The sequence below is a fragment of the Synchiropus splendidus genome, chromosome 5 (assembly GCF_027744825.2).
Source record: "Synchiropus splendidus isolate RoL2022-P1 chromosome 5, RoL_Sspl_1.0, whole genome shotgun sequence".
NCBI lineage: Eukaryota > Metazoa > Chordata > Actinopteri > Syngnathiformes > Callionymidae > Synchiropus > Synchiropus splendidus.
Window position 1 is genome coordinate 12,193,497 of NC_071338.1, and position 10,137 is coordinate 12,203,633.

At 40.5% G+C, this 10,137-nt stretch overlaps 1 protein-coding gene across 1 annotated transcript; it reads left to right on the forward strand.

Annotated features, from left to right (window-relative positions):
- Window positions 1-9,949, forward strand: LOC128759185 (glucagon receptor-like). The gene is made up of 13 exons (XM_053865957.1): window positions 1-139; window positions 2,686-2,788; window positions 2,859-2,966; window positions 3,160-3,281; window positions 6,010-6,116; window positions 6,199-6,355; window positions 6,432-6,591; window positions 7,174-7,234; window positions 7,313-7,382; window positions 7,462-7,553; window positions 9,116-9,254; window positions 9,320-9,361; window positions 9,572-9,949. Exons 2-13 carry the CDS (start codon window positions 2,692-2,694, stop codon window positions 9,641-9,643), a joined length of 1,227 nt encoding a protein of 408 aa, XP_053721932.1. The 5' UTR covers window positions 1-139; window positions 2,686-2,691; the 3' UTR covers window positions 9,644-9,949.
- Window positions 9,950-10,137: the final 188 nt, after the last annotated feature.

Sequence of the window (10,137 nt, forward strand, 5' to 3'; positions counted from 1 at the left end):
GGCAGGTTCCAGCAGTCCCTTCTCGTATCGGCGGACACTCGTTTGAAATAGCGTTGTTACGCATTTCTTTCCGCAGCTCAAGTACCCTCCATTTTCACCAACTTTACCAAGGTTCTCCGCGACACATACCGCTTTACATGTAAGTCTGCTTCTCTATTACTTCAGCGATTGAAAGTCCCCATCGGAGCTGTCATAGCAGGGAGCGTGTTTCTGTTCCTTCCTTTAACATTTATGTCGAATATTTTCGATGACACGTGAAATATTGTGGAAAATTGTCATGTTGACGGGATCCAAAAGACTGGGGACTTATCTGAATGTGAGAGAGTCAAACTGAAGGAGCAGCGATACATTTCCTATTCTATAAAATAATTCCAGTTTTCGTTCTTTCATTAATTCGTTTTATACATTTATTTATTGAGAAACGAGTCGCTTACTAGATATCTGCATTGGTTCTTTCTCCTTCAAATAAAGTGCTAAACTAAAAAAAAAAAAAAAAAGAACTGATATTACTGCACTGATCGCATTGCTTGTTAGAGTATTACTACTGTGGTGGGCGTTTCCAGATATTCCTGCTGGCTCCATCAGGACCAAGCCTGTAATTGTCATTGAAGCCAGGTTTCAGACGATTGTGAAGGGGCAGAATGAAAATCAACTTTGCAGCAAAAGAGTTGCAATTTCCTACTTTTGCAAACTCTGGATTTGGAGTGAACCTGAGGCCTGAGTTTGTGGGGTCTGTGTGGCATGTTCTCCCTGTCACCATGACATGGTTCCCTGCATACAGAAGTTCACACCATGAGTGGTTGTACATCTCTGCCCCACAATGTTTTGTGTCTATGGCAGCAGACACTACAAACAGACACTGTAGAAGGAAAAGCGAAGGCTAATAAATGTTTCTGAAGAAAATGCAGTACAAAATATGCAATCATTTTGCAGAAATATTTTTAGCTTTTATTTTATTTTATTTATTTATTTATTTTTTGCTAATGGAAATAATGCACAAGGTTTAAAAGAATTGCAGAATAAAAAAGAAAAAGTGATCTATTGTTTACTGTTAATATTGTTTAATGTTAACATTCAACACCAGGGGGCATTTTAGAAAGGTGAAAAGCCTGAGATTTATTTATTTTATTTTTTTTAAGTGAGAAACTCTGGGTTTTTTGGTTTCATGAAGCCTGATCACAAACCTCTGTGTCAACTACCGGGTCAACATACGGCATGAAGCAGGTTTGCTGGAGCAAAACACTGAGTTAACCCTGTTGAAGCGCAGATGCTACGCAGAAGTCCCCGTCCGGAGAGGATGCTCATCACCCGATTAGATGTTATATCGTCTGTAACTGTAACTAGCAGAAAACATTGTTTAAAATACTACATTCAGAGTGGCCCAGGATGAAGACAGATCGACCAATAGGAACAAGACTAAGTAGTCGAGCTGTCAAAAAAAGTTAAATACAGTGTTTTAGTGTTTATTATTGTGTTTTAGTATTTTTTTAGATTGTTGCTGGTCTGCTTAAGTAAAACCAGTAGACCAAGGGTGTCCAAACCGGTCCTCAAGGGCCACAGCGGGTGCAGGTTATTGTTTTAACCCAACTGGCACATACAGTTTCATGAATCATTTGTGTGTGCTTAATGGGTTGGAACAAAAAGCTGCACCCACCGCAGCCCCTTCTGAAACAGTTTGGAGCCCCGTGCACTACACACACGTCTATAGTGTTCAAGTCGCATTCATCACTTCTGTTCTGATAAATGTCCAGTAATCTTGTGAACTTTACACCTGAGCATGTATATCAGGCGGATGTGGTCCAGGGATGGGCAAACTCTTAGTTGCATAAAGTGTGCAGAATGCCAGATTTTAAGCCTCTGTCCTGATGTGTTTTTTTTTCTTCTGTACATCATGTGCTTCATTATGGGTGTTTTGGTTCTGACATCACATTGTATAATGCGATGCATCTGGAATCGGTTTACTGTAAAAGTTAATATCCTATTAATCTGTTATTGGGTCAACAGGATCAAATCAATCAAACTCAATATAGAGGACACATGTTTGAGGTGTAGAAACAAAGGTGCCAATTATTTTCATGTTATATGGAATTGTAATGTTATTAATTGCTGGTCAGAGATTCATTTACACTTACAGAATACTTTGTCAGCAGTATTTCCATTTTCATTTGAAGCCTTGTGCATGTACGTGCCCCTGTACAGCCTCAATAAGAACGACAAAAGACTGCTGTACCTCTTCCTGGCTGCATGTAAAAAAGTCATTACAATGAGGTGGCTTAAAGCAGAGAGACCTGCAAACACAAGATCTATGTGATGGGGAAAAAAATCTCATTTTCTGTTGGAGTGCAATAACACTCATTTACTAACTATGGTCAAAGTGGATGGAATGTGTTCCACCGGACTTCATTTAAGTCCATAGTGTATGTAATATGTTACTGATGTTCATGTTTGTATAAAAATGAATCAGCAGATGAACAGCTTGACAACATGAATCCTGACTTGTATGCTTTTTAAATATAAAATAAATGGAAAAAAACAGTTATTGGGATCAGTCAAGTAGCTATTAAGCAAAATGAATTTCTTGAAATCAAATCAAATCCCTATTTTTTTCTATTATTTAGTTCAGTATTCATTAAATTCATCATCATTTCTTTCAACAATCTTTGACAATTGTGTTTTTAATTGCAGTTTGAGATGGGCAGTGGCAATGTACTAGAGGAGACGTACCAGAAGTGGTTGTCATACAAAGAAGCTTGCATGCGAATGATGCAAAATGAGCCTCTAAGTGAAGGTATTCTCCCATTTTCCAACAGTCACTAGCAGCATTTTCAATTCTATTCACCTCTCTGTTTTTCTGGCAGGGTTGTTCTGTAACAGGACATTTGACAGATACGCCTGCTGGCCAGATTCTCCAGCCGGCACGCTGGTCAATATTTCGTGCCCAGTATATCTGCCGTGGTTCGACAAAGGTAATGATCGAACGTGTCATTCGTGGAGCACTCTGTTATTAACATTCTTTCATCACCAGGTTGAGTGACATTTAGAAATGATGCATTTCCTCATGAGAACATTTTTAGACGGATATATAACAAGCTTGCCAGGTCCCACTGTAATTTGAGTTCCCTGCCGCTAAAGTGGTATGTTGACGCACAATTATATCAGTTTCCCAAGGTGTTGTGCGGCGGCGGTGTGGTGCCAATGGTCTTTGGGAGCTGGATGGTAATGGACATGTGTGGCGGGATATGACCCAGTGTGAGGAGGAAAAAGAGGTTACATCCAATGAGGTAGGAATGCCGATTGTTCTCTGGCGGTTACATAGGGTTACTAGTCAAAACCATTTCCTGTGTCCCTACAAGCAGCCTCTTTGGAAAACTAAGCTGGCCTTTTCTTCCTGTGTTTCACACTGTTCATCACTGCTGAGCCCCCTTCTACTCCTCTTCACACCCCTTTACAATAGCCTGTAAAAACATGTTTTTGCTGCCCACACAGTTAATGACTCAAGGACTCACCCAATAAATATGAGAACCAGTTGCACTATAATTTAATGTCTGAAGAGATTCAAAATTATATATCATATATTGTGGTGTTATGCGACGTTGAATTTCGGGTTATCAGGCAGTCACATGCGGCAGAGCATTTTTCACATAGTGAAGCGTGTATTTCCAGAGCGATTTAATAACGTAGCCCAAAATGGTTTGAATAATTACAGTAAAGACATGTTATAGTAACAAAAATATGATGCAAGAATCAGATGATCAACATTTGTACACTCAATTTAGTGTGTGGAGGGAAAAACAAAGTATAATCACCACCCACCTGTAAGGAAACGTACAAAGTGGAAACCACGTGTGTGGTTTGTGTAGCACAGACAGACTCGGGATTTAAGTGAAGCTGTTGAATAAACACAAAAACACAGACGAGGAGAACCGAGGGTGTCACTGAACCGGGAGAAGAACATGAAGCATGTCTGAGGTTCTTTCAATCTGTCATGTAAATTTTGCGTCCTGCAGTACATGCGGAGGAAAATGCTGTGCAGGGAAACGCCTTCAAATTTAACGTGCCATTTAAAGCTCCAACACTTGACAGAACACGGAGAGTTTTCGGGCTCATGAAAATGAGACCACTGGTTAATGCAGCTGACGCTGAGTAACACCTGCAGGTCAGAGCGTGACATTCAGTGAAATTAATAAAAATAATGATTAATTTCACTGAGCTAGATGACCAGCCTCAATCAGGTGTCGTTTACGCTGAAACGGAAATGACCGGATCCGTCGCCACTTTGGAGTCAGGTGCAGCGTTCGTTTTTTGAAAACATCCGAAGTGGAAACTTTCATAAAATGCTCTTCGTCTCGGAGTCCCGCTACAGTATGCAAATATTTCACGAACATAGCACAGTCTCCAGAGATTCACCTGCAACGTCTCACATCAAATTAAATGTTTTTCAATTGCCTTTTTGACAGAATAATTGCTGCATTCTGCAAGGTTTTTCTAATTTTGCCACACTGAAGAGGTATATAAAAATGTCTTAATTAAAATGATTTAAAGTTAATTTTTTTCACATCATGTACACAGGTCTCATCATTTTGATTATGAATTCATTGACCAGTGATCAAAAATTCTGATCGAAGCGTCCCTACTTACACACATATGCAGGTAGAATAAAAAGAGCACAAGAAGGACTCGACAGCATGTGGCAGTGAGGACGAGTACCGATGCACCGAGCTCACAGAGCAATCCCTGCGCCAGTGCGTGTATCGATTTAAGACAATCACGTGACTATGTCGACTCGGCAAAAACGCACCCAACTGTGTTTATAAGGAAATACATCTGTCAACAGGTGTAACTGCTGAAACAATCTAAACTCACGGTTCTTTGTGGATCAAGGGGGCAGCTACTATAATAATAATCTTCCAAATGCTCATGGACCAAGAAACAAGATACTGGAATAACAATCGCAAAAGAAACACACACACGATGCTGTTCTGAGGCATGTGTGCGCCATTACCTGTGCAGCTCACAGAGATAGAGTTGGGGGAATCACAGGAAGACGACAAAATAAAACCAAAATAAATGCCAAACATGACACGACAATTTGATTGATCAAAACTTTGCATGTAGCGCTAACATCTTTATTTGCCCATTTCTGAAGGAATGTGCTCCCACAGATGTCCATGACGGCGACTGCTGTTGAATGAGAAGGACTCATTGTGCTGTTTTTCATTGTTGCATAGCAGCGAGGTCTGTCTGGAAGTGAATGGCTTCTAAGCAGCAGGTGGAAGTACTGATTGCTAAGTGGTTCCAGGTGTGTGTTCCATGACTGGACCTGTTTTTGAGGAATCAAAGGACAAAGTAAAAGAAAAACACGCAAGCAAACCACAGGAATTATACCATATCACAGTCTGGGGAAAAACATTGGAGTTAATTAGAGGGTTTATAATGAATTAATCACAATGAAATACATTTTAATATTTAACAGCAGAATTATCAACCTGAATTGACTCTGGACACATTAGCTTAAACAGTCATTAACTTTTTGCTGCATAAATTGAAAATCAAAACATTCTTTCAACTCCAACTGTGAAGTTGGTTTTTACCACAAATGGTGATCCGTGGTTTAAGAGGCTTAAATAATGGTGTCATTGTGAAAGAACCATGTCCAGCCACTTCTGAGTAAATAAAGCGCCACACGGCTTGCATGTGTTCCCGGAAAAATCATGGGTTTGACCTCACTCTGCTGACTGTAAACAGAGCCACTCACACTACTCTGCTGCTCTAGAGTAGTCTAGAAAGATGGAGAAGGGTGCGAGGAGGAGCGACATACTGTATATTTGCCGTTCATAAGCACCTTTGGCTTTGACAGCACGGCTGCTCACAGAGTCTCTTGACTCAAACCAGGAAACATGCAATCTTGATTTAAATAGCTTTAGAAATGTAGGGCAAACTGTCCTTCTGCCGTACGCTGATCTCACTAAATGTGGCCCGTAGAGCTATCATGACTTTCTTTATTTCCAGCTTTGGTTTAAGGAGGTGTTGGTGAACTTCAAAGTGCTGTACACTGTGGGCTACTCCTTATCTCTGATCACCCTCACCAGTGCTCTGATTGTTCTACTGAGCTTCAGGTGGTTATTTCATCTTATTTGATCCTCCCCCCACAAAGTTCAATTGCTGTCTTGATGCCTTCTGCTTTTCTCTGAACCGTAGGAAATTGCGTTGCACAAGAAACTACATCCATGCCAACCTTTTCTTGTCGTTCATCTTGAGAGCTGTGTCGGTGATGGTCAAGGACTCGTTGCTGGAGCGTCATTGGGGTCGTGAAATCCACAAACAAACCGACGTGAGCGACCTGCTCAGTCACCAGGTGAGCCTTCCCTCAAATGTTCACTTGACTGTGATCAAATCGTGCGTGCCTAAAAATGCTTGCTCTTTGTTCCGAGGCTGCCATTGGCTGCAGGATAGCACAAGTGGTGATGCAGTACTGCGTGCTGGCCAATCACTACTGGTTCTTTGGAGAAGCCATCTATCTGTACTCGGTGTTGATTTCCTCTGTGTTGATTGACAGCAGCAAGTATTTTCCTTACATCTGTCTGGGCTGGGGTGAGCACACAAAAGCAGAGGTTTAATTACATTTTATTTAATATTTTGATATTACATCTCTTCCACCAAATTGTAGCTCCTTTTTCTGAACCTGCTGCAGAGAGAGAAAGAATAACAAACAGCAATACAGAATACTCAATATAGTTAGACTATCTATTGTATTTTTGACTTACTCATTTAGAAGTAGCTCGCAAGCTGAAAAGGTGTGGGCAAACCTGTCTTAAGTGAACTGTTGGAAAAAGGCACAGAGTCAGTGTCAGAAACTGTTAACAACGATGTTCACAGTGTAATATTGACACTCACTTCTTTCTCTCTATCAATGACTGTCTATTCTTCTGCTTTTTGTATTGAGATGTTCCCTTCCTCCTTCAGTAAACACATGCTGCATCCGCGACGGGCAGTTGTCGGATTAAGTTGAAGTTGACATGTTTACATATTATTGGTGGAATATTTACATATTTAATGTCTGTTATTTGACTCCCATGTCTCTTGGTGAGAACCGTTCTGTTTGACGATGCTTTGTTTCCATACTGTCTTTCACTGACTTTTGATACATGAATAAACATATTCTCTTTACTCTAGGAACACCAATTCTATTTTTAATTCCCTGGGTTGTGATGAAGATATTGAAGGAAAACAAAGAGTGAGTTAGTTGTAAACACCCTTGAGACACTCTTCTATTAAAATTCTGGTTTAGAATAGCATTTGTTTATTTCTCCAGGTGTTGGGCTTTCAATGGAAACATGAGCTACTGGTGGATTATTCGTTTCCCGATCTTCTTGGCTTCAGTTGTAAGGATGTGACACAATTGATATTTTCATTCTGGAATGAATGCCTATTTAATCACATTTTGTTGTTCGTCTTTTGCAGATTAACTTCTTCATCTTCATGAAGATTCTCAAAATGATTTTTTCCAAGCTTCGAGCCAGCAATCAAAGCGGATACCCTGATTACAAAATTCGGTAAGTTTCAGACACATTTTAGCTCAATAAAAAAAAAAAATAAAGGTTTCCATTATGTTGACTGATTCTGGCAAGGCTAGCTATAATGTATATAATGTATGTATAAGAGCACTTCAAGTGTGCCACCTGCCATAATGTCAGATTAAAGTCGAAAGCCTTTTCAGTATAAAAATAAAACGCTGAAATCGGAAATCCAGTATGGTAAAAGGCAGAGTTTTTGTTTCGTCTTCGGACATTATATTGGTGTCAGGATTTCAAATTTGAAAAGTCATTAAAGTCCTTTTTTTTTTTACATAAACTGTCATTTCATGAGTGTCTGTACCAGAAGAGCGGCCTGTCAACTAAGCCATCGTGTTGTGCTGCATCATATGTCACATTTCAGGTGGCTCAGCCTAGTGTCGCGTTGTTCCGTCACAGAAAGAAGAATGTCACATGACTAACTCACAATTATCTGCAGTCTCAAATGGTTTAATGAGCTCCTCATTGACATACAGACAGCTGGATGTCTTGAGATCCTCAGCATCGAAATGAATCCTTTGGCTGCGGGTGGATGACTAGATTTGAATCACTGAATTAAAAAATAAACACATGCATGATAGTTTTTCGGCGGATCTGCTGAATGAGAAATACTGTGAAGCGCTGAAGAGCACAGTGCTTTTGCTGGAGGCTGGTCTGCGCAGAAGACACTTAAGTGACCTGTCAATTACAGTGGCTTGGAATAGTCCTGTAAATGCAACTTGAAAATGGTAAAACTTCGCTCACGCTTTCCTCAGCTGTCCTCCAAAGTGCTGTGCTGTGAACCTGCTAATGTTTTCCATTACTTTATGATTAAGGAAGAGTGGATGCGGTGAAAAAAATGTCTGAAAAGCTAATTCCAGGTTCACTTAAACTGCAGCATTATGAACTCAATGTTGGTTGAGGGTTCAAAGCAAAGCTTTCTTTTGGGGGTTTGTGTGAGTGTTGTGTGTCTTCTATTTATGTGGCCTGCGATGGACTGGCCCCAGTCCAGCGTATCTCCTGTCTCTAACCCCAGGTAGCTGAGCTGTGTGTGTATCAAGAATAACATCTAGAAAATGAATGAAAGCTGAATCTGATCTGTTTTCATTATTGGATGATTGGCTGGAGAAAAACATTTTCTGTCAATCGCATCAGAAATGTATTTACGTCACCGACAGCAAACAGAAACTGCTGCCAATTTATTAGTATCAGTATTCCAAATGACATTGTTGACGCATTCCAGTAGGACGACTCTCACTGTCCGCAGATGCCACATGACATTGTTTTTGCATGCCTCAGAGCAGTGGACTCCTCACCCCCTATTTGAAGAACATGAGTGAAAAGGCACACAAAACCCAATCTGAGTAAAAATGCAGCAAATGAAGTTGCAAGTCAAATCCTGAACTTTGAAGGCGACCAAATGTGTTTGTGCAAGTTAAGCAATGACCTGCACATTTTCTGCAGGTATTATTGTCTGTTGTTTTACGACACAAACAAAACAAAGAAGCATGACATTGATTTAAAAAAAAAAACTGTATTATTTGTTTGTTTCTTTTATTTTCAAGGCTGGCGAAGGCAACATTGACACTCATCCCCCTATTTGGAGTTCATGAAATCATCTTCCTCTTTGCCACAGATGAGCACACCACAGGAATTATACGTTACAGCAAAGTTTTCATCACTCTTTTTCTGAACTCAGTGCAGGTGGGTGCCATTATTTTTTTGAGGAGTTCAAAACATCAATAAGCCGTTCTCTTGTGCCACTGCAGGGTTTTCTGGTGGGAGTTCTCTACTGCTACGCTAATAATGAGGTTTGTATAACAATGTGCCACGTATAAAGAACCTGAAATGTGTCAGGTTAAGGTGGACTGCTTGTTGGTCATTTTCGTTCTCTTTGAACAATGCAGATTTATTACATTGTAAACAAGCATTGTAGCGCTGCTCACACCTCACACTATAAATGTGATGAATCATGTAAGTGCTCTCTATTATACTAACCAAAGCATGTGCTCTGCTAATAGGTGAGGGCGGAACTGAAGAAGAAGCTGTGCAGCTGGAGGATAGCGACTTCGACTGTGTGTTGTGGGCAGTGACTAGCCGTGTACGACTCTCGCGTTGACCCCTTTTCAGCCGCGTCAGTGCAGGAGCCGAACAGATCCTCCACAATAACACGCCGAGCGATGCCTGAATCCGTACCAATGTGTGATGTTCCTCAGACCTTCAAGGTTCAAGGGGATGATTTGCAATCTGCAGTATCCTTGTTGCATTGCCCACACCCTGCAATGGTGGACACTGCAGAACCGTTGGATCAAGAAGCTGGACTATCGCTTGAATGTGCTCAAGGTCCTTTTGTCATACACCTCAAAGATCCTGTGGAGCTCCTCCCAAATGTTGTAGACTCAGACTGAATGTTGTTAATGTGTCACCATTTTGGTGTATGTAAATCATAAACGTTGTCAGTTGTTTTATGCTGGTGATGATTACTTAGGTTTATTTAATGTACACAAAATAAATGTGCTCATTCTACAGCATTGTTTGTCTAATCTAAATGGACGTGTTCTACATTTTATTTAGAGGTGGTTTAAAT